The sequence below is a fragment of the Coccinella septempunctata genome, chromosome 1 (assembly GCF_907165205.1).
Source record: "Coccinella septempunctata chromosome 1, icCocSept1.1, whole genome shotgun sequence".
In the NCBI taxonomy this organism is placed as follows: domain Eukaryota; kingdom Metazoa; phylum Arthropoda; class Insecta; order Coleoptera; family Coccinellidae; genus Coccinella; species Coccinella septempunctata.
The window spans coordinates 68,160,998-68,183,108 of NC_058189.1; the positions used below are offsets into that span (position 1 = coordinate 68,160,998).

The 22,111-nt window shown below is 36.5% G+C and overlaps 5 protein-coding genes across 7 annotated transcripts; 3 read left to right on the forward strand and 2 right to left on the reverse strand.

Moving 5' to 3' along the window:
- Nucleotides 1-635: 635 nt before the first annotated feature.
- On the forward strand, nucleotides 636-3,310 carry LOC123322795 (NAD-dependent protein deacetylase sirtuin-7). The gene is made up of 4 exons (XM_044910812.1): nucleotides 636-997; nucleotides 1,049-1,362; nucleotides 1,546-2,117; nucleotides 2,227-3,310. Exons 1-4 carry the CDS (start codon nucleotides 845-847, stop codon nucleotides 3,060-3,062), a joined length of 1,875 nt encoding a protein of 624 aa, XP_044766747.1. The 5' UTR covers nucleotides 636-844; the 3' UTR covers nucleotides 3,063-3,310.
- On the reverse strand, nucleotides 3,295-20,140 carry LOC123322797 (probable 28S ribosomal protein S6, mitochondrial). Of its 2 annotated transcripts, XM_044910816.1 has the most exons (4): nucleotides 20,122-20,140; nucleotides 3,893-3,995; nucleotides 3,696-3,835; nucleotides 3,295-3,628 (listed from the first exon to the last, which is right to left on the reverse strand). In XM_044910816.1, exons 2-4 carry the CDS (start codon nucleotides 3,935-3,937, stop codon nucleotides 3,367-3,369), a joined length of 447 nt encoding a protein of 148 aa, XP_044766751.1. In that variant the 5' UTR covers nucleotides 3,938-3,995; nucleotides 20,122-20,140; the 3' UTR covers nucleotides 3,295-3,366. The 2 variants fall into 2 exon arrangements, with proteins under 2 accessions (XP_044766751.1, XP_044766750.1); XM_044910815.1 differs by lacking the exon at nucleotides 20,122-20,140 and having other exon boundaries at nucleotides 3,893-4,049.
- Nucleotides 4,145-9,457, forward strand: LOC123322792 (splicing factor 3B subunit 3). Its single transcript, XM_044910810.1, has 9 exons — nucleotides 4,145-5,145; nucleotides 5,215-5,918; nucleotides 6,060-6,244; nucleotides 6,910-7,223; nucleotides 7,315-7,521; nucleotides 7,576-7,896; nucleotides 8,029-8,294; nucleotides 8,365-8,693; nucleotides 8,907-9,457. The coding sequence occupies exons 1-9, from the start codon at nucleotides 4,296-4,298 to the stop codon at nucleotides 9,388-9,390; spliced, it is 3,660 nt and encodes a 1,219-aa protein (XP_044766745.1). The 5' UTR covers nucleotides 4,145-4,295; the 3' UTR covers nucleotides 9,391-9,457.
- On the forward strand, nucleotides 9,621-13,864 carry LOC123322794 (protein arginine N-methyltransferase 7). The gene is made up of 3 exons (XM_044910811.1): nucleotides 9,621-11,378; nucleotides 11,437-11,591; nucleotides 13,613-13,864. Exons 1-3 carry the CDS (start codon nucleotides 9,744-9,746, stop codon nucleotides 13,842-13,844), a joined length of 2,022 nt encoding a protein of 673 aa, XP_044766746.1. The 5' UTR covers nucleotides 9,621-9,743; the 3' UTR covers nucleotides 13,845-13,864.
- LOC123322796 (tektin-2) lies at nucleotides 17,681-21,767 on the reverse strand. 2 transcript variants are annotated; one of them, XM_044910813.1, is made up of 5 exons: nucleotides 21,628-21,767; nucleotides 20,882-21,093; nucleotides 20,274-20,489; nucleotides 19,117-19,331; nucleotides 17,681-18,473 (listed from the first exon to the last, which is right to left on the reverse strand). In XM_044910813.1, the coding sequence occupies exons 2-5, from the start codon at nucleotides 21,083-21,085 to the stop codon at nucleotides 17,828-17,830; spliced, it is 1,281 nt and encodes a 426-aa protein (XP_044766748.1). In that variant the 5' UTR covers nucleotides 21,086-21,093; nucleotides 21,628-21,767; the 3' UTR covers nucleotides 17,681-17,827. The 2 variants fall into 2 exon arrangements, with proteins under 2 accessions (XP_044766748.1, XP_044766749.1); XM_044910814.1 differs by having other exon boundaries at nucleotides 20,882-21,102; nucleotides 21,628-21,723.
- Nucleotides 21,768-22,111: the final 344 nt, after the last annotated feature.

A 22,111-nucleotide genomic window follows, 5' to 3' on the forward strand; every position in this document is an offset into this window, starting at 1 on the left:
TATCGGGAGGAGCACTCACCGCAGATATTAGCCGATTTTAGCGTATTATTTTATTGGCTATATAGAATTAATAAATCGAACTTGGAATAGGACGAATGGGTAATGAGAGTATCCAGATGAAAAAAACAAATGAAAAATGGTTATTTAAATATTGGGGAACACATTGAATACTCTAATATTTTTCATCAGTTGCGAAGTATTTCACTGGTTTAGAAAAAAGTAAATTTTTTTCACATTAATGTAACATTAAGATGAATGAAAGAAGTAAACATCCACAAAAATTATAATCAAAAATTTCCAACTCAGTCCTGACTCGTTTACACCCTAAATTTGTAGAGAAAACCCCTTAATCGACAAACCTTGAAGATGTTATCGGTTTTCAGAGCAAATAACGTATTCACCTGTTATCAACAACCGTTATTAAAAAAAAACCATAACGGTTGATAACCGTTAGTGAAAAATAACGTTATTGCCCATCACTAATGGTTCCCATAGAGTTCAATGGGTCTATGTTATAATCTAATTAACCTCTTTGAATTAAAGTTTGTCGTTTTCTACCGTGCACGGTAGTTAAAAAATTTTTAATCTTTGGTAGTTCTTATTTCATGTAGTAGATCATTGATCCAATGACCACAGAAAACAGAAAGCGTATTTATTTCTTTTCAAGTTCATTAATTTCTAAATTTTCAATATTTTTCCTGAATATATGTTTGGAAAAAGTTATTCATGATGTGAACTTGTAGTAATATATAAATGTAGTCAACCACACACATGACATCCCACATGATAAGTGTTTGCGGATTTGTGTTGTATTCTTAAAATGAAATTTTTATTGTAATAAATAATGGAAATAACATATAATGATGAAAGTGATTCCCAAGAAAATGTTGATACTGAATCAGGGCAATTCTATAACAGGTATAGATTACCTAGAGCCAATAAATTCCAGTCAAAGAAGATATGTGCCAAGGAACAAAAAAATGCCACTTTGAGAAAGGTATTTTTGATTGCTCTGTGTTGAAGGAATCATACAAAGTATGTTTTACAGATATCAACTATCCTCCAAAAAAACGTAGCTGATCGCACATCAGAGGAGGAGAAAGTCCTTCTGGAATCATCTGAGCAAGTAGAGGAAGTTTTACTGAGGTTGAAGAAGAGAGAAGAGGTGAAGAAGAGATTGGAGGAATATGAAGATCCTCCTGAAATATTGAAGACTAAATGTGAGAAATTAGCACAAGCTATTGCTCAGTCCCAATATCTTGTTGTTTACACTGGTGCAGGAATAAGTACTTCTGCCAAAATTCCTGATTATCGAGGGCCTAATGGTATTTGGACCCGTCTACAACAAGGCAAAGATATAGGGTTGGTTGAAAAATATTTTAGAAAATGTTCTGAAAAATTTTTCATCAAGTAGGCTGTGGCATTTTGGAGGTTGATATTGGGAGCTTGAATGTAATTTTAAATATCCATCTTCAAGTTTCTACGTCCTCTTTGATGGGAAAATTTTTTCGAACAATTAAGGAAACTATTCCTTTTTTTTTACAGCAATCATGATTTGAGTGTTGCTGAACCAACTTATACTCACATGGCTTTATATGAATTGTATAAGCAGAATGTTCTCAAGTATGTTGTTTCTCAAAATTGTGATGGTCTGCACTTGAGGTCTGGGTTACCTAGGACAGCTTTATCGGAGCTACATGGCAATATGTACTTAGAAGTCTGTAAAAATTGTAAGCCTCACAAAGAATACTGGAGATCCTTTGATGTGACAGAAAATACGTCCCGTTTTTTCCACAAAACATCGAGAAAATGTTATATATGTAATAGTCCACTTGAAGACACCATAGTCCATTTTGGAGAAAGAGGAAAACTTCAGTGGCCTCTGAATTGGAAAGGTGCTTGTCAAAATGCAAAAAAAGCAACAACAATCTTGTGTCTAGGTTCAAGTTTAAAGGTACTGAAGAAGTACCCTTGGTTGTGGCAAATGGATAAACCAGTTAAAAAGAGGCCTAATTTGTATATAGTGAATTTACAATGGACCCCTAAAGATGACTGTGCAAATGAGAAAATTAATGGAAGATGTGATGAGGTCATGAAAGCTGTCATGGACTGTTTAGGTCAGTGAAAGTATTTTATTTTTCTTCTTTTTTTTTATGCTAAATTTATTTGATTTTTTAATTTATGAGGTACCTACCTCTTGTGTTTTCAACTTAAATTTTTTAACAGGAATTTCTCCACCGAGTTATGACAGAAGAAAAGATCCCATCTATTATCACTGCAGCAAACTATCAGTATTAGAGATGCATACCACGTCACAGCCGTTTTTGAAGGACACAATGGAAGAAGAAATAAAAAAGGAAGAGCCTGACGAAACACTCCAAGTACAAAAGTTAGGAAATGACAAAGACTGTAAAAAAAACTGTAATGATCTCTCACAAAATAATACTCAAAAGTACTGTGATAAACTATTGGAGAGCAATAGACCTAGCAAAGACTGCAAAGAGGTAGAAAATGAAAGTATCCAGTTCAGGAGCGCTTTCTCTATTAGTAGCATTTTAGATACTTCAAGTGTTCAGACTAATTCCATTTCTTCCAACTCTAATAGTCAACATGTGAATAATCTAGTGTCGATCATGAGCAATCATTGCAATAGGTATTATCAAAACGAATTTTATAGGAGCGATTACAATATTTATTATTCTTATCCATACGAATCTAGTTGGTTATATTCCGGCCTACACAGTATTATAAATCCAGTTCCTTATTCTAAAGAAGAAATCAAGATTGAGAAAAAAGTTGTTAATAGTGAAAAACCTTCTTGTGAATATTGCTATGACCACTTAAAATCTTACGAATGTTTGTTTTATCCTTCAACGGAAGGTGTTTTTGTCGCACAACAATTTCGCTACAGTAAAATTGAAAAGAAAAATAAACCGAATATTTGTGTATGTTGTGATTACACAACTGACGAAGAGGAAGAAAATAAAGAGCAGACTGATAAAAATAAAGTTCAACCCGGTTGGTTCGGAAAAGGGTATAAGAAAAGAAGGAGAAAATGGTGATTTTTTTTTTAAATGAGAACAAATATTTCACATATAGTACGGGTTCAAGAAAAGGGAACTGACAATTTTAATGGGTGAATGTTTGGATGTTAGTGTAAACTAAGTTGGGTGGAGTCATTCAATTTCAGTGAAATTTTGTAACTTGTGTTCAATGTCGAAAAGTTGTATTATAAATATTGATGTGATTTCAATGTTTTACTAATTGACCATTAGGTTTAAGAGAAAGTATTAAAAAGTTTCATCGTTTATTTCATCTACCTTTTCTTCATTTTGTTTTCACATTCACACTGTATTTTATATATGTTTATTTCTGGAACGGATAGTGATCAAGATTATTCCCATATACAAATTTAGGTTTATCTAATTTTCTAGCTTGCTCTAACAAATCCTGGACATCTTTTCTATATGGTACAGGTAGCATCTCTTCATGCAAGGTACACTCTTTCACCTCATCAAAAGTATTTTTCTTGAATATATGTCTTCTGACTATATCAACATCTCGACCCAATTCTTCATTAAGGTCTTCTAGTTTTGTTGGAGGTACATTGATTTCATAAACAAAGCAACTAAAAATCAATGATTAGTTTGGGGAGAAGTCGTGTTTAATTGCTTCAAAATATTCAGTATAATAACCTCGCTTTGCGATGAACCATCCCATGTGCACTGATTTTGTGAGGAGTATCCCTTGTGCCCAAATTTTCTAGTTTTCTCAAAATGCCCCCTTTATCATAAATAGCATTCGCAGTCCGTTTCAAGGATGAGACTAATTCAGTCTAAAAAGAACAATGTAGTGTTAAATATGAATTCTCATGCACTTTGAATCAAAAGACCTTTGGCATAAGTCGGAATAAAAGACATAATTCATAAGTTATCATTTTGCAAGACCAAAATTATGGATACCCAAAATATTTCTATTTTTTATAAAATGTACAGAATTCGCTTTTGAGGTTATGTAAACACTTCTGTGACCATTTTGGGCCATTTAATCTACTACTTCTATGAACTATTTGATAGATTAACCACAGATGCACTGTCAAAAGTTTTTATTTTTGTATTCCAACCTCAATTATACGAACGGTGTTATCTGTCTGTGAAGATGGCTTCATAATAAAGTCAGATACCCGGTCAAAGTTTTTAGATAATTTATGGAATTATCTGGTAAATAAACTTGTTTTGCGAAGATAGAAGGTTAATTTGTCAATTAAAATTGTGTAGAAATAATTGTACATCAACATGCATTTGTATAATCTCACGTTACAAAAGGCAACAGCAATAACACACGCAATATATGGCAATTTCTCAGGAACGAAAATGCAAGAGATTGTTATATCTCGAGGCAAAATCTTGGAAGTTTTAAGGCCAGATCCTAATACCGGCAAAGTTCACACTTTGCTCTCTACAGAAGTTTTTGGTATTATTAGGTCTCTTATGCCTTTCCGATTAACTGGTGGAACCAAAGATTATGTAATAGTGGGATCAGATTCTGGAAGAATAGTGATTTTAGAGTACATGCCGCAGAAAAATCTATTCGAAAAAGTCCACCAAGAAACGTTTGGTAAATCTGGGGTGAGGCGAATAGTGCCAGGTCAGTATCTTGCAGCAGATCCTAGAGGTAGAGCTGTAATGATAGGTGCTGTTGAGAAACAGAAACTAGCATATATTTTGAACAGAGATGCTCAGGCACGTCTGACTATTTCTTCACCATTAGAAGCACACAAAAGTAATACCTTAGTTTATCATATGGTTGGAGTTGATGTAGGATTTGATAATCCTACATTTGCGTGCCTGGAAATTGATTATGAAGATGCAGATTCAGATCCAACAGGGGAAGCTGCACAAAAAACCCAACAAACATTGACTTTTTATGAATTGCATTTGGGGACAAATCATGTCGTCAGAAAATATTCGGAACCCTTAGAAGAACACGCAAATTTCCTTGTTACTGTGCCAGGTGGTTATGATGGACCTTCCGGTGTTTTAATTTGTTCTGAAAATTATTTAACTTATAAAAACTTAGGAGATCAGCACGACATTCGATGCCCTATCCCTAGGCGGAGAAATGATCTTGATGATCCTGAGAGAGGTAAGTTCAGTTTTTAATAAAACTTCTGGTTTCTTATTATTGCAATATTACATTGACGTTCTCTTCTAGGAATGATATTTGTTTGCTCTGCAACACACAAAACTAAGTCCATGTTCTTTTTCTTGGCACAAACTGAACAAGGTGATATCTTTAAAATCACATTAGAAAGTGAAGACGACATGGTCACTGAAATAAAACTGAAATATTTTGATACAGTTCCTGTGGCAACAGCAATGTGCGTGTTGAAAACAGGTTTCTTATTTGTTGCCTCTGAGTTTGGCAACCATTACCTATACCAAATTGCTCATCTAGGAGATGACGATGATGAGCTAGAATTCAGCTCGGCTATGCCATTGGAAGAGGGTGATACTTTCTTCTTTGCACCAAGAAGCTTGAGAAATCTAGTATTAGTTGATGAGATAGAGTCCCTCTCTCCAATTTTATGTAGTAAAGTAGCAGATTTAGCGGGGGAAGATACCCCCCAGCTATATATGATGTGCGGTAGGGGCCCTCGCTCTTCTCTAAGAGTATTGAGGCACGGATTGGAAGTGTCTGAAATGGCTGTCTCAGAACTGCCAGGTAACCCAAATGCTGTGTGGACGGTGAAAAAAAGGAGCGATGATGAATATGATGCCTATATTATTGTATCTTTCGGAAATGCCACGCTGGTATTGAGTATTGGAGAAACGGTAGAGGAAGTTACAGATAGTGGATTCTTGGGAACTACACCTACTTTATCGTGTTCTGCTTTAAGTGATGATGCTCTAGTACAGGTGAGTGTTATTGAATTATCTACTATATCGAAATTGTCCTTGAAATTTAGTAATATGATGTAATTATTTGTTGTTATGAGAGTAATGACGTTGAGTTTTCTGTGAATTTATGTAATTTAGCGTTAAAAAAAATTTGAATAGGTTTATCCTGATGGAATAAGACATATATGTGCTGATAAACGTGTGAATGAGTGGAAGGCACCTGGAAAGAAGACCATAGTTAAGTGTGCTGTAAATCAACGTCAAGTGGTGATTGCTCTGTCTGGCGGAGAACTAGCTTATTTCGAGATGGATCCCACCGGTCAGCTGCATGAATATAAAGAAAGGTAAGTCGACATGGAATGTTGCGTATACAAGGAAGAGCTTTTGATTGGTAACAGAAAAATATTTCTAGCCTCATTTCCCATTTGAAAAGAATAAAAGTAATAGCCTAAAATCGTGCAAAGTTAAGAAAGTGTCATCATATTCGTTGTATGGAATTTCGCTGGTACAAAGTAGGGTTTTACTTTTAGCCTATGTCACAAGTCGACCGATGTCATTCTCGACCAAATTTCTCCTTTTTGAATGGCGATGAACGAAATTATTTTAGAAAAATATACGAAAATCGACAACATATCACAAGTCATTAGAACAAACCATAGAATTTACAGAGTTCGGCTAACTTCACATTGTACGCCGATGTCAGACATAGGCGTAACATTCGACTGGGCATTCACCATTGAAAATGATCAATGACGTTTTTCGGATCTTTCAATGTTTTTTTCGATTCTAACGGATTTTATCGATTTTTTCTTTAGAGAACGAATTGTAGAGATTGCATGATGGTCGTCATAGATTTTTTGATGGGTTTTCATATTTATTTTTATTGGTTATATTAAAATTAATTCATATGTTTTTCCAATTCGATGAGTTGTATTTGCTGAAACAGTATATCTTCTGATATGGTGGATCTTCCGGCTACCTAGTTCTTCCAAATCAATAAATATTTCAGGAAAAGAATGAACTCTGACGTGCTCTGCATGGCTTTGGGAAGCGTACCACCCGGTGAACAGAGATCGCGTTTCTTGGCCGTGGGTCTGTCCGATAGCACTGTCAGGATTATTTCTCTCGATCCAAATGACGGCTTAGCACCCAGATCAATGGAAGCGTTGCCGGTTTGCGCTGAATCCCTTTGCATTGTACAGATGGGCTGCACAGAAAGAGACCCAGATAACGCAGCTGCTGCTAGCACTACTAGCAGCCTGTACCTCAACATTGGACTGCAGAACGGTGCTCTGTTGAGGACCGTGTTAGATCCCATTACAGGTAACATTTTTATATGCTTTCCATAGGATTTATTGAACCGACAGATGTAAATTATCGATGATATACTCAAATTTAACGATTTTATTCTTAGGCGACCTAACAGATACTCGTACAAGATATTTGGGATCAAGACCAGTCAAATTGTTCAGGATAAGGATGCAGCAATCAGAAGCAGTTTTGGCCATGAGCAGTAGATCTTGGCTCAGTTATTATTACCAAAATCGTTTTTACTTAACCCCGCTTTCCTACGAGAGTTTGGAATATGCATCAGGCTTCAGTTCCGAGCAGTGTCCAGAGGGTGAGAGAACTTGTTTTTGACCAAACGGCGATCAATAACATCCTCAATTTGTAGGTATCGTAGCTATTTCTACCAACACTCTGAGAATTTTGGCTCTGGAAAAGTTAGGGGCCGTTTTCAATCAGGTATCCTTCCCATTGGAATACACCCCCAGGAAATTCATAATTCATCCGGAAACAAACAATCTTCTTGTCATCGAAACCGAACACAATGCCTATACTGAGGAAACGAAGAAACAGAGAAGGTTACAAATGGCGGAAGAGATGAAAGAAGCCGCCGGTGAGGAGGAGCAAGAACTGGCGAAGGAGATGGCTGACGCTTTCCTGAACGAGGACCTGCCAGAGAACATCTTTTCAGCGCCCAAAGCTGGGCATGGTATGTATATAATTTGACAATCAAGTCGGCAAGGTCCCGTCAAGATTTTGACATTTATTGGTTGGATCCCACCTTGTCCCTCCTTTAGATGAAATGTTAATAATTTCAAATGTCTTGTTTACTTTTTTAAAGGTATGTGGGCCTCCACTATAAAAATTTTGGATCCTGTACACGGGACGTGTTACAAATTGTTGAGGCTCGAGCAGAACGAAGCGGCCATGTCCTTGTGTCTGGTCAAATTCCACGGTCAACCGGAACATCAGTGGTTCCTCATTGTGGGCGTAGCTAAGGATTTCCAATTGAACCCCAGACAATGCAATTCCGGTTTTCTGGACACGTACAAAGTGAATACAACAGGAAGGGAGTTGGAATTGGTGCACAGGACGCCAGTTGATGAGGTCAGTTGAATGCAAACTGGAATCAAATTTGATCGTCAATTGCTTTTAATATTATTTTGATCAATTCTAGGTGCCGATGGCTCTGTGTTCTTATAACGGAAGACTGCTAGCGGGAATCGGAAGGATGTTGCGTCTATACGATATGGGCAAGAAGAAACTTCTGAGGAAATGCGAGAACAAACACATTCCCAACCTCATAGTTAACATCCTAGCGATGGGCAAGAGGATATTTGTCTCGGATGTTCAAGAATCCGTACTGATGGTTAGGTATAAAAGAGTAGAGAATCAGCTCATCATTTTCGCCGACGATACCCATCCCAGATGGATAACATGCACCGCTGTGTGTGACTATGATTCGGTTGCTACTGCCGATAAGTTCGGCAATTTTGCTATACTCAGGTGAGTCTACTTCTCAATATGATGTAGTATGAAAACCTAACCTTATCTGTCATTCAAGTTGTCAGATTTGACAGATGTCAGAATTGACAGTTGTCATATTTCAGAATTGACAATTGTCATATGTCAGATTTGAGTGATGTCAGAATTGACAGTTGACAGATTTGACAGTTGAGCTTTTTCGATTAATTTTCAATGCACCTGACTTATTCTTAGGCTACCGCCCAATGTTAGTGACGACGTAGAAGAAGATCCAACCGGCCACAAGGCCCTGTGGGACAGAGGCCTTCTGAATGGCGCTTCGCAGAAAACTGAAACGTTAGCATCCTTCCATGTGGGAGAAACCGTAACCTCCCTCCAGAAAGCGACCCTTATTCCGGGAGGTTCCGAGTCCTTGATTTACACAACTCTTTCTGGGACGGTTGGCGTATTAGTACCTTTCACCGCGCACGAAGACCACGACTTCTTCCAGCATCTGGAGATGCACATGCGTAGCGAAAATTCTCCACTGTGTGGCAGGGAGCATCTTTCTTTCCGGAGTTATTATTATCCTGTCAAGAATGTTATCGATGGAGATTTATGCGAGCAGTATAATTCTTTGGAGCCGGCCAAACAGAAGAGTATAGCGCAAAATTTGGAAAAAACGCCTGCTGAGGTGTCGAAGAAATTGGAAGATATCAGAACGAGATACGCATTTTAAATTGTGAAAATTGAATTTAATTTAAGGTTTAGACATAAAACTGATTTTTATAAAGTGTTCCTCCTGATTTAAGTCGTTTTCTTACTTTCAATGTTTGAAATCTAGCAGTTCTGTGTTCTGTGAGAGTGAAGAGTAGAGTGTCGGGCAAAGAGGAACCAAAGATTAACTCCTTCCTCTTTGGAGGAACCTCCTCTTCGGTGAGAGTTCGTAAGAAGATTTTCAACTTTCTATGCTTACGTCAAATTCGCCGCCTTAACCTTAAAAAAAGTGTTAAAAAAATTGCCGATTTAATGAAAAAGTGAACATTCTTTTCATACATTCGTACGCAGTCAGAATTTAATTCCTTCAACGAAATGGAATTGTTGGTTGCGAAAAAAAATATCCTCACTGGATCAATAGAATTAGTTTCAGAACATGAGGACTTCGACTGTCTTCAAGAGATTGCAAGATCTTCTTTCGCTGATATGCTGCATGATACTGAAAGGAATCAAATGTATGAAGCTGCTTTGAAAGTCGCTATTGAAAAAAAACACAGGGATGGGCAAAAAGCTGTAGTTCTTGACATAGGAACTGGAACAGGACTTTTGTCGATGATGGCTGTGAGGAATGGTGCAGACAAAGTATCTGCTTGTGAGGCTTTTAAGCCAATTAGTGATTGTGCGGTCGACTTGATAGAATTGAATGGCTTCAAGGATAAAATAAAAGTAATTCCTAAGAAGTCGGTTGATTTAACGGTAGGTGAAGATGGGGATTTAGATGAGAAGTGTAATATTTTAGTTACTGAAGTTTTTGATACTGAATTGATCGGAGAAGGCGCTCTGTCAACATTCAATCATGCTCACGAATTTTTACTCACAAAAGATTGTATAGTTATACCAAATTCCGCAACGATATATGCACAAATTGTGGAATGCCCCTTTGCCCATAAATGGAATAGGATGGCCGATGTGTATGATGAAGATGGCCAGCTTCTGCTTGAAGTTCCCAACAGCATAAAGTATTGTTCTGGTTCTGCAGCTGTACACGACTTTCAATTGAGTCAGTTATCGATAAATTCATTTAAAACCCTTATGAAACCTACCCCGATTTTCGAGTTCAATTGGTCTAGTTACATTCCATTGAAGCGAACAATTATTAAGACTGCGAAAGCAGAATGTGATGGTAAAGCACAGGCTGTATTTATATGGTGGGATTTGAAAATGGATTTTGAAAATAAAATTATACTCAGTTGTGCTCCATATTGGGACCATCCTTTGTCTAGGAATGATAAGAGTGTTAAGATTCCTTGGAGAGACCATTGGATGCAAGCAGCTTACTACTTTCCTAAGGAGAGAAAATTCGTAGAAGGTGAAGAACTGAATTTATTGGCTGTCCATGATGAGTACTCTTTATGGTTCAACATAAAGAAGAATTCGAAATTTGAGGAAGAAGAGTATGATGTACCATCTTGTAGTTGTTCGTTTCATACATTCCCAAGAAGTAGGATTGCTCAAATAAATGACGGGCACAGAAAAAAAGTACTTATAGATGTCATGAGACATGAAGTGAAGGATAAAAATATTTTGGTCATAAGTAATGGCTTTTACCTAAGTTTAATTGCCTCAAAGTTCAATGCAAACAAAATTTATATTTTGGATGATAACTGTTACTCTTATAGAATAATGCTAGATTTCATTTTGGAAAATAATCTAAACAATGTACTTTTGTTTAAAGATCTCAAGCATTTGCTGATCATGGTACCGCATGGTTCTATAGATGTAGTTTTATCAGAACCTTATTTCACTTCAAGTATTCTGCCCTGGGACAATGTGCACTTGCATTTCGTCTTGAAAAAAGTTAAATCAATTCTGAAGGAGGATGTGAAAATCTTCCCCAAAGCTGCTTGTGTCAAAGCAATAGCTGTTCAATTTGATGATCTTCACAAAATCCGTGCACCTTTGAAAGAATGTGAGGGTTTCAAAATGGTTAACTTTGATAAATTGATACAGGTGAGAACTGGAGGGTGTTGAAGGTGTGTGAATGATCGGTAGCTTCATTCTATTCCAGGAATCTTCAAATATATGTGATGAAATGGTTGAAGCTCAACCACTGTGGGAGTATCCTGCAACAGCTTTGAGTTCAGTTAAAGAGCTTTTCCGTATGGATTTTTCTAGAGATAACTCAATAGTCCAACATTCATCAGGATATCTGCAAATTGAGAGGTTAGATTTTTTATTGACTCTATTGAAATATTTGCTCTACATATGAATAGTTGCGAAAAATTCATGGGTGATTTCTTGTAAATATTCATTCACACCTAATACTAAATTTCGACTTAATCCGTTCCGTTCATTGCACATTGACAATCGAAACTGTCAACACAGCCAAAAATGATGGTTTGAAAAGAAAGTTCGCGCTCAGTCAAGTCGGATAATATATACTTCATTCACTTTTATTTTAGCACTCGGTTGGCCATGGAAATTTGACACATTTCACTCTGTATAGTACGAAAATGTGGGGTTATTCTATTCTAATTTCTTGGTAATCACATCATCCCGGCTAGCAGCCCCTCTAAACCAGAATGACGGTAATCTGGGCTCAGCACAGTGAGGCTATGTACCCAATCTCAGTTAGGTTCTTGGTCGTTGTATTCCTGGGGTCCCGAGGAACTGCAGGAGGCTTGGTAGAACCAATCCCCAAAAATAGTTTTTAACAAGTCACGCGGTGTTCAACAATCACAAAGTAGCAACATAATCACATAACCATACCCACAATTTACATCAAACTATTTTCTATTATTATCTTAGTCGTTGAGTTAAAATATTATTTTCGAATATTTCTACTTTTTGGAGCCCCAAAATGGGACGCGTGGAAAGGTACACATCACGCCGTGACGACCATTTTGGAACTCAATGTGGGGTTATGACGCTTGTCAAAGCATTTTTGGGTTTTAAATCAACGCTATGTTGCCCGTTCTGTTATTACGTATTTTATCCCAATGACGAATCTTTTCGGAAAATATGTGATGAACATAATTGAAGTTTATACAAACTGATTGAAGGCATACCAAATCCAGTTATTTGCATGGAAATTGCAAGAGATCAGTATAATATCATAATATGCACTAGCTTGAGGAGAGTTAATGTTCGTTATTTTCTTTGGCTAAAGTTTGAATACGTTACATCAGTTGTAGATTTCAAAAATATTAACCCGAATATGAAATCCATATGATGCAGAATGTTAAATTCTTCAACAAAAATCATCTTGCATCAATATAGGTAAAAAGAATTAAAGGAAGTTTCAAGTCAAGATGAACTTCACCTTTGAACAAAAATTTCACATGAATAAACAATTAACAGGACAACTGGCGCGTATTTGTGGCTGTTCATTGTAATACATTGATATAAAAATAATAATTAGGTATTTATTGGTACCTTAAGACATTTGCAATGTATAGGACAAGTCAAATGAAAAATAGAAAAATCAATTTTCGGGAACTTATTCTATGATGACATTAATCGAAAATCCTGTAGTTAACTTTTCGCATTAACTCACTCAAACATAAAATTCTCAAATGCCACCACTTTTTTGAGTCTCCCAATAGAAGGAAATTCTTTGTCATCCTCTTCAATCACAATCTTTCTGATTGTTCAGATTCAGATGAAACATTAAATAAATTCTCTTACATTGAAATAAGTTCGCTACCGTCTGACGTATTGTGGATTTTAGAATATCAGGGTATAACTATTTGAATGAGCGGACCTGAATTCTAATAGCACTTCCTGAAACCCTGTCTCTTTTTTCAATCACTTTCGGCATTTTCGTAATAAAAATTGATATTAGTTGTGGCAACGGCGTTATGACATTAACGACATTTCATGAGTGCTAACTTTACTCCGTTCTAGTCACAAAAACTTGAGAAAATTATTTCATGGCCAACTGACTGCTAAAATAAATGTGAATGGAGTATAGCATCGCCGACTGGTGCTCCGTTCGACTTATCGATCGATAAAATATGGCTTGGCCCTATGAGAAAAACAATGATGCTACTCGATCATATCTTGAGTCCAGTTTTTCATTGGATAATTAACTATCGGAAAACTACATTGGTAGTAGAAGGAAAACTGATAAAATGAGCTTTGGCATAAAATTTAACGAAAATACGCCGCACATTGATTCTCATTCTCCCCTCTTAATAACGATGTTATCTTCTGGGGAACTTAGATATTTGTCCATTTTTCAGTAAGCAAGAATGCAATGGAGTTGTTGTTTGGGTAGAGTGGTTACATGGTGAAACAAACGATCATAATGTGATTTCTACCGGTGCAATCGCCACGCCAGAGATAGGAAAGAAGATAAAATGGGATGTGAACTGTAGGCAAGCAGTCTGTCTTTTTGAAAATAAACTGGTTGAATCTCTGAGGTATCAATTTAAGATAGATCTCATTCATGGTCGTGTAAACTTTATCTGCTAATAAATATATTTTTCTACTAATTTTTTCTTCATTGTTGATAAGCATTTGCTATGCACCCCCATTTACGTGACTATATATACCCCCATATGCAGGGTGGTCCAGATCGTAACCAAGAAATTTTAACCACGTATTCTACATCAAAAATAAGCCCTAGTTTGTCATATAAACATATGCCGAGAAATGTTTCCTCTCCGAGATACGGGGTGTTAAAATTATAGAAAAAAAAAAGTTTTTTATTAATAACTTTCACACTGCTTGAAATATTTTTATGAAATTTGATACATAGGTTTTGAGCGTCAAGGAGCACTTTTTGCATATCATTTCTTTTCTATTCTACCAGTGGCGTCCGGACTGCAGCTAGTCTGAATATTTTCAAATAACAAAAATTATACGCCACTGGTTTTTCCGACAATAAAAATTACTATTTAAATCCTCATTTAATTTGGAGCAAATTCGGTCTTTTGACTTTTTGCTGGACGAGGCACCATTTCCTGTTAAACAAATAAAACACATTCTCAAGCATGAAGAAATCGCCAAAATTTGATATAGCAAAAATAGTCTTATTATTATTATGTACCTACCATATCAAATTTTGGCGATTTCTTCATGCATGAGAATGTGTTTTATTTTTTTAACCGGAAACGGTGCCACGTACAGCAAAAAGTCAAGAGACTGAATTTGCTTCAAATTGAATAAGGATTTAGATAGTAATTTTTATTGTCGGAAAAACCAGTGGCGTATCATTTTTTTATCTGAAAAGATCCAGTCTCGCTGCAGTACGGACGCCACTGGTAGAATAAAAAAATGATATTATGCAAAAAGTGCTCCCTCATGCTCAAAACCTATGTCTCTAATTTCATAAAAATATTTCAAGCAGTGTGAAAGTTAATAAAATACATTTTTTTTTTAATAATTTTAACACCCCGTATCTCGGAGAGGAAACATTTCTCGACATATGTTTATATGACAAACTAGGGCTTATTTTTGATGTAGAAGACGTGGTTTAAATTTCTTGGTTACGATCTGGACCACCCTGTATAAGTAGATAGAAGTTTTCATAAACGCTTGAAGCGTCGTGATTCTGGCGTTTGTAAATATGAATCCTTGCTTTCAAACAGATCAACTTGAATAATATATTTATTTCTTCGGCATGACGGCATGAATCATAACTTGGCATTTTTTCTTGAATCATCATCAGTTGATTGATCATTGTTTCGCAATATAATAAATTCCTCATTTCAACGATTGCTTGAAAAAATATACACATATATCACACCATATTGTATGAATTATTATGAATAAAAACAGCAATAATTGGTTGACACTGATAAATATACATCAAAGGAACTGAATCAATTGTTATATTTTTTATTTTTTTGCACTTAACTGTAGAAAACATTTCAATGGAACCAATCAACGTATTTATCAGCTTCCTGGTATACGGTTGCAATCATTAGACGAATTGAATAACTTCATAACGTTATGGGATGCTTCGAAATTTCAGGATTTCATTCCAAATTTTTTTTATTAATGTAAATTTTGCAGAACTTTCAAAACATTCTGTAATAGCAAAGTACCAATTTGCATTTTCGGAAATACACGCCGAGCAGTGTTCGGCGAGCTCATGAACTGGATGGATGACCTACCTGTTTATGCATTTGAAGAACTACAAGCGCTTCACTACAGTGCTTACCTCATTTCTTGAGTTGACTTATTCTGATAGTCCCGATTTCATTTCTTCAGCCACCAGTAGATATGCATATACACCATTTTTCCCGATTCGGCCCTTATAAAAAGATATAGTCATTTAAAGTTTTCATAATGAGCTGTGTGCCACCCCTAGAAAAACCAAATTACCTTCAGAATAACTAGCTAAATCTCTGACACTCCATATCTGTGGATCTTTTAAACAGAGTTGTATTCAGCCAAAGTATACAATTTTTAAAATTTCACAGATACTTTTTAATTTTTTAACATCAAATTGCTCGAAAACGGCGCATTATACTAGAAAATATGAGGAATACTTTTATTTTACAAGACGTTCAAATATTCATTATTAGATAAAGTCCAACTTAGTTTCAAGAGTTGGTGTTTTAATGGTACGTAATGGTCATAATGAGAAAACTGGGGGTGGTAGGTGATATCCTGTTAAAACCGTTTGTGAGATGGAACTAACAATAATTTTTTATGGTTTTTTAACAGCCTGTATCTTTTAAACCGAGCCGAGTCGAAAAAAATGGTAAGGGAATAAAGTGTTTCTTTTGACCTCCAGAATCTACTGTTAAAGTATTTGTACGAGTCAAAAACTCACCCTGTATAGTTTTCACTAGGAATTTCTAAAAACATTCAAGGAATCCCCCTAACTTAATACCGTGCAGAATCGAGTTTCTGCTCTTGCACTCCATCATCTAAATGTGATGATGACGTCAATCGTAAAATCCACATAACTGCAGAATCTGGTCGGTATCATTGGACAAACCTTGCAGATGTTAATTGCTTTTACTCTGCGGCGTTGAAAGTGGAGAATTTGAAATACCGTAATCCGCGGTGTCCAAACATTTTCATGGGATTCCCCATGAGAAATCGAGCACGCATTGGACAGTGTGGAACTTGAATTAATCTTTTAAATTGTCGGAAAGTTCTCAAATGAAATTATGTATAACCACTTTGACTTTCAAATTGGCCATTAACATTGGATATAGGGTATATGTGGCAATAAACAAAGGATTTTTCTGTCGGATTAAGATCAAACAAGTTGTTCGACTCACTTCTAGTAATTCTTACAATGATTTTGAAGGAATGGAAGGCATTGTATGCATATTCATTAGCGATAAATGGAAATTAATGGTATCAATAATTTTTTCTTAGATTCGTATTTATTTCTGAAATGCTTTATTTATATATATTACAGCAAAATTTGAATCCAACAGCAAAATTTGAATCCTCTGCCTTATATCAAGGAATATTACTTTATAACCATCTTCCATCTGTCTTCAAAAACATCAATCAAGTTTCTTTCAAAAATAAAATTAAAAAACTTCTTTTAAGGAAAGCTTATTACAGTGTTGCGGAATACCTGAGTGATAAAACTATTGAATTAATCTAGATTTTTCCCTATAATTTTGTGTGTTATCAGTTCTTTCGTATATTTTTGTTCATTTATCGGGTCGTATTGTTTTAAACATTTTATTTGTTTGTATACACAAGTATACATACTTATGCTGATTTAAATACCTATGAGTTTTATTTGTAGGATTAACTGATGTTATATGTAGAAGTGTTGACCTATCCCATACATCAATGTTATGTCTAAAGGGATCAATAAATTATTTTATTTTTTTTTTTAATTTATTTTATAGCGTTTTTTCTTTCGGCGACACAGAAACTTATACATATTCAACTTTTATTATTGTTCTCCTTAATGGTTGAATGAGTGTAGTTTCGGATATTGACATAGTCTCTATGTCTATGGTTTCGGACCTATTGGTCTTCTCTGTGGTCCCTATTTTTTCTATTTAATTAAGTGGCCGCTGCTTATTTTTTGAGAAGAGGCGAAATAAGTTCGAAACCATGCTCAGCGTCGAATTTTCTTTGATGATACAACATCGAACATATCAATTTATAATTAAAATAACACGCATCTTTTTATGTATTCCAATTAGGATTCCACAAGAACGATAAGAAGTTAGGTTAGGTTAGCTCCTCTTTTATCTGTGGGTTAGGTTTATGGAGAGTAGTTAGGTTATAGAAAATGTTAGGGTATAGAAAAAGTGGAAAACTGTTTTTACTCCAGATTTACAGGGTGTTTGTAAACGAACACGACAAACTTCAGAGATAAATTCAGAAATGTTTATTTGACACTTGAATTTCATTTGAACACATTCATCTTTATCTAATCGAACACTTTCTAGTACACAGAGCAACACAAAGACGTCAAAAATTTGATACTATCGAACACACGAAAGCGAACCAATACAAATCCCTCAATTTGGAGGGATTTCGTTCTCCATCCTAGTCAAGACGATGTTCCTGTCGGTATCGGTCGCCGGTCCAGCGAACTCCCCAGTTCTTAACCTGATCCTCATGTCCAAACACCTCACGTCCGTCATCAGCGACTGACTTTTATTCGCCAGGTCCTTATCGATGATCAGCTGCTGATCCTCCAAAGCGTTATAAGTGGCCTTGGCGCAATTCAGCTTGTTGAAGATGTCCGCCAGGGTCTGCTTCAGCTGCATAACCTCGTCCTTCAGACCGTTCTCTGCTTCGTCCCTCGCTAGCTCGAAGCCGGGCCTGTACGACCTGTTCTCCAGCCTAGTCTCCGCCAGCTTCATGGCGTCCTCCTTATCCTGGATGGAGTTCTCCAGGTTGATGATCTCGGCTTGGACCCTCTCCATCTCCTCCCTCATCTTCTTCTGCTGCCATTCCAGTTCGTTTCTCGCCTTCTGCGTCTCGTAAATCCTCTTTCGCAGGGTGAAGTCCACGGTGTCCCTCTGCGCCCTCATGTCGTTTCTAGAGCGTTCTCTCACCACGAAGAGGGCTTCGCGCAGTTTGTAAGTGTCCTGGAGCTCGCTGTCCGCCAGCAGTTTGGTGTAGCGTGAGTGTTCTAGCCATGACTCGTAGGGGATTGAACTGAAAATTGTTATCTATACAATGAATACTGGAAACAAATGGACCTTCTTCATAATTTCTTTTTTTATAACAGTTTTGGTTGCATCATAGAGTGTTATACACCATGAGAGGCACTTAACTGACTTGACCATAAAGTGTAACGGGTTTTCCAATAAGATCGTTTGATTTTTTGTAATGGCGTAGTTTCCACTTGTCAAATGTCAAAAAATTACAGCTTCAACTTTGACAGCTGCCCAAATAGCGGGCAATTCAAAATGAAACGTATTATGGGAAAGCCCTGTACTATTTATAGGACTGCATACGGGATTGTAGTTTCCTTTGGCATGTATAGCTGAGTCCTATATCTCAAAAACGGTTGAACGTATAAAATATTGCTATAGGCAAAACTTGCAGAGAATTTTCTTATCTACAATATTTCTATGCAAAAATGATTAAAGGCACATAGAGAGAGATATCTTGGAAAATCCGATTTATGTGACTTTTGTTGACGTTTTTTTATTTTGATTTGTGAAAACGGCGAAAACAATATAAGGGGTGATTCATTGTCAAAAAATAACGTGAATCTCTCATATTATTTCAAAATTATATCAGTGCGAACGCCTTCCAGAGAATGAAATAGAATTTCATAGAAAAAAATAACCACCTTTTGACAATCCTAAGCGGATCCGTCTTGTGACTGATGTTGGCGCAGTTCTTGTCCAACGTCAGTTGATCTTTATCGACCTCCCTCGCTTCCGTCTTATCGTTCAAGTCCAGCTCGAGTTTGAACTTGACCTCTTGCAATTTGTTGATTTTCTCCCATGCGGCCAGACAGCGTTCCATTAGGTGTTTCTTGACAGCCTCCACGACGCATAACTCCTGTTGATTAAGCGGTTTTAGATTCGAATTACTGGTTTTCGGATGATGATAGTCAATGCCGTTTGGAGAAAACTTGAATTGATGGGACGAAAAACAGGGTGCTATAGCCGATCCGAGAAATAGCATCCAACAATGTTTAATTCACTTCAATGGGCGAGCTCAGAAAGGTTTGTCTACCTTTTAAATACTCGACTATTCACTACCATAATGGAAACTTTTTTTTAATTATATTTGTACCTTTCGGCTTCTTTAAGTATTTTAAAATCCTTGGAATATTCCTGGCTCTCAAATTCAAGTGATATGAAAGAAAATTTATATTGTATTCTCGAGGTAAGTTTTGACATTATTCGGGCGTTTTTTTCGTGTTTCGTGCATTATATTTATGGTTTCATCCATTGACTAATAATTTATTATTATGGTTTCATCACAGAACACATTAGTAGTTGAGGCGTTCTGTGATGAAACCATAGTCTAATAATAAATAAATCGTCAGTCTATGGATGAAACCATAAACTTAATGCACGGAACACGAAAAAACGCCTGAATAATGTCAACACTTACCTTGAAAATTCGATATGAATTTTCTTTTATATCACTTGGATTTTAGGGCCGGCGACAAACCAAGGATTATAAAATGCTTGAAATAACCGGAAGGCACAAATATATTGAAAAAAAAATCATTTCTATTGTAAGAGTGTTGTCGAATATTTACAAGGTTGGCAAACATTTCTGAACTCGTCCATTGAATCAGCGTGAATAGGCTGATGCGGAGTTTCATGTGCCTTAAACCCAAAGATTATAGAGTTAACTCTATAATCTTTGCCTTAAACCATTGAAAGCATTCTGGTTTTTCTTATTTCAATGTCACTCAGATTATCACTGTTGCACCGTGGGCAATTAACTGGCAGTCTAACTTGATCGCATCCTCAAGGCCGTATTCACCTTCTTCAGCTCGGTGTCCGCGTCGTCGTAGGTCAGTTCGGCCCCCAGCCTGTTGTCCCTCATCGAGATGCACTCGGACACGACGCTCAGGGGGATTCCCAGGGCGTCGATTTCCCTCTCGGTCGAAAACTTCTCGTCCTTCAGGGCGTTGATCTCGGAATTGACTCTGTCCAGGCAGGCCTGCAGGAGGTCCCTCCATCTGTCTAGCTCGGTTACCTGAAACGCGACAGGAAGTTTGAAATTTTCGATTCCCTTTACTCGAATATTGATCGATGAAGAATTGAAAGTCACAGATTTCAAAGAAATTCCTTGTAATCTGTGTTGAAAGTCATAGACATAGTCTCTATGTCTATGTTGAAAGTTTACTGGGAGCATAGACCTAGACATAGACATAGAGACATAGACATAGTTTCTATGTCTATGACTGGGAGGAAGCGAAAAACACAGATTTTTTACATTGTTCGGTAATTTCCAAGTTTTTTAGCCAGGTGGGGTGATTTTAAGAAACAAAAATTCCAGGTATGAATGAGATAACTAGATAAAATGTTCTTATATGATGCGGCTCTACGTTTTTCGTAGTGAGGAAACCATAAAAATTAAAGTCTTACTCTGTCCGCTAGGCGGACGTTGTTGTGGTAGGTATCCCAGTCGGTCCTAATGCGCGTTTCGTTGCGCAGTTGTCGACTTTCGTGGCGCAAGTTGAAGGCTTCATCTCTACGCGTGTCGTTGGTCTGCTGGTTCTGCCACTGCTTCGCTTGCCAATCGGCCAATCCGATGTGTTGTATAGGTTTCTCGAAAGTGACAACTGACATTGTCGGAACTGAAAAAACTCTGGCATTCATTGATTTGCTAAGATCTAAAAATTCATTTGAAACTCTATTTATGGTACAGTCCATCTCCTCTATCCTTTATTAGTCTATGAACAAGTCGAGGGTTCATATCTCTAGTGCCAGCACAACTTCAAAACAAAGAATATAATATTCGTTGGTTCAAAGTTGATAAAGTTCAATAAATAATGACCTTCTCAAAATCAATAGCCTACTTAACACTTTTGAACACTCTAAAATACTGCACAAAATCTGTGCTGCGCAAAAAGAGAGAGAGAACTCAAGCATAATTCAAGATTTGCCAGTGAATTTTGTACAAACCAAAAAGTGGGTATGAAATTGAGAAAAACATAGGCATTCAATCATTTTCAAAATCGAGTATTTTCACTAGGATATCCTGAAATATTTGACTTTCGATAAGAAGGTGGTATCAGCAAGAATAAATCCAAATTTAAACCCATGATTGTAAGCACACTTCCCTTCATAGTGAACCTATCAAAATCTTGGAAAACATTTCACTTACTCACCTCTTTTCACAGAATTTCAGAAAGGAATGGTCGAATTGCTGATGACGCTGTATATTCAAATAAAAATATTGACAAAACTTTGACGTTACCCTATCTATTCGTTGTCAAGTGAATTTTATTGATTTCAATAAATAAAATCTATGGCTCCCTATATAGATAATCAAAAGTTGCGATGAAAAAAAAAACATGGAAGTGTTTTGACAAAATAATTGTGTTTAAATAAGAGATCTGTTGACCGATCCAATGAGCATTACCATACAAAACTCTCGGAAAAAGCAAGAACGATATTCATTTTTCCAAGACAGTGTTATCTCTCTTCAAATTACGTGTTGACGATAGTTTATATTATTTCATTCTCTGAAAGAGTTGCTGCTGCTCCTGCAATAGCTAATAATAAAAAATTCTTGTTTATGTGTTCTCCATCGTTTACAAAGCACTCAGCATAAATGGGTAAAAAAATATTCGTGCACCTAATTATCCTCTG

What these genes read in the sequence shown, in the direction of transcription:
- LOC123322795 (XM_044910812.1), top strand. Translation starts at nt 845, where the DNA reads ATGGAAATAACATATAATGATGAAAGTGATTCCCAAGAAAATGTTGAT. An exon ending in AAAATGCCACTTTGAGAAAG is followed by an intron (nt 998 to 1,048) that starts GTATTTTTGATT and finishes TATGTTTTACAG; the next exon opens with ATATCAACTATCCTCCAAAA. An exon ending in CAACAAGGCAAAGATATAGG is followed by an intron (nt 1,363 to 1,545) that starts GTTGGTTGAAAA and finishes TTTTTTTTACAG; the next exon opens with CAATCATGATTTGAGTGTTG.
- LOC123322797 (XM_044910816.1), bottom strand. Translation starts at nt 3,937, where the DNA reads ATGATAACTTATGAATTATGTCTTTTATTCCGACTTATGCCAAAG. An exon ending in TATTCCGACTTATGCCAAAG is followed by an intron (nt 3,836 to 3,892) that starts GTCTTTTGATTC and finishes TGTTCTTTTTAG; the next exon opens with ACTGAATTAGTCTCATCCTT. An exon ending in ATGGTTCATCGCAAAGCGAG is followed by an intron (nt 3,629 to 3,695) that starts GTTATTATACTG and finishes ATTGATTTTTAG; the next exon opens with TTGCTTTGTTTATGAAATCA.
- LOC123322792 (XM_044910810.1), top strand. Translation starts at nt 4,296, where the DNA reads ATGCATTTGTATAATCTCACGTTACAAAAGGCAACAGCAATAACACAC. An exon ending in GTGATGATGCTCTAGTACAG is followed by an intron (nt 5,919 to 6,059) that starts GTGAGTGTTATT and finishes AAATTTGAATAG; the next exon opens with GTTTATCCTGATGGAATAAG. An exon ending in CTGCATGAATATAAAGAAAG is followed by an intron (nt 6,245 to 6,909) that starts GTAAGTCGACAT and finishes TAAATATTTCAG; the next exon opens with GAAAAGAATGAACTCTGACG.
- LOC123322794 (XM_044910811.1), top strand. Translation starts at nt 9,744, where the DNA reads ATGGAATTGTTGGTTGCGAAAAAAAATATCCTCACTGGATCAATAGAA. An exon ending in ACTTTGATAAATTGATACAG is followed by an intron (nt 11,379 to 11,436) that starts GTGAGAACTGGA and finishes ATTCTATTCCAG; the next exon opens with GAATCTTCAAATATATGTGA. An exon ending in GGATATCTGCAAATTGAGAG is followed by an intron (nt 11,592 to 13,612) that starts GTTAGATTTTTT and finishes TCCATTTTTCAG; the next exon opens with TAAGCAAGAATGCAATGGAG.
- LOC123322796 (XM_044910813.1), bottom strand. Translation starts at nt 21,085, where the DNA reads ATGTCAGTTGTCACTTTCGAGAAACCTATACAACACATCGGATTGGCC. An exon ending in ACGTCCGCCTAGCGGACAGA is followed by an intron (nt 20,490 to 20,881) that starts GTAAGACTTTAA and finishes GTCGCGTTTCAG; the next exon opens with GTAACCGAGCTAGACAGATG. An exon ending in CGGACACCGAGCTGAAGAAG is followed by an intron (nt 19,332 to 20,273) that starts GTGAATACGGCC and finishes CTTAATCAACAG; the next exon opens with GAGTTATGCGTCGTGGAGGC.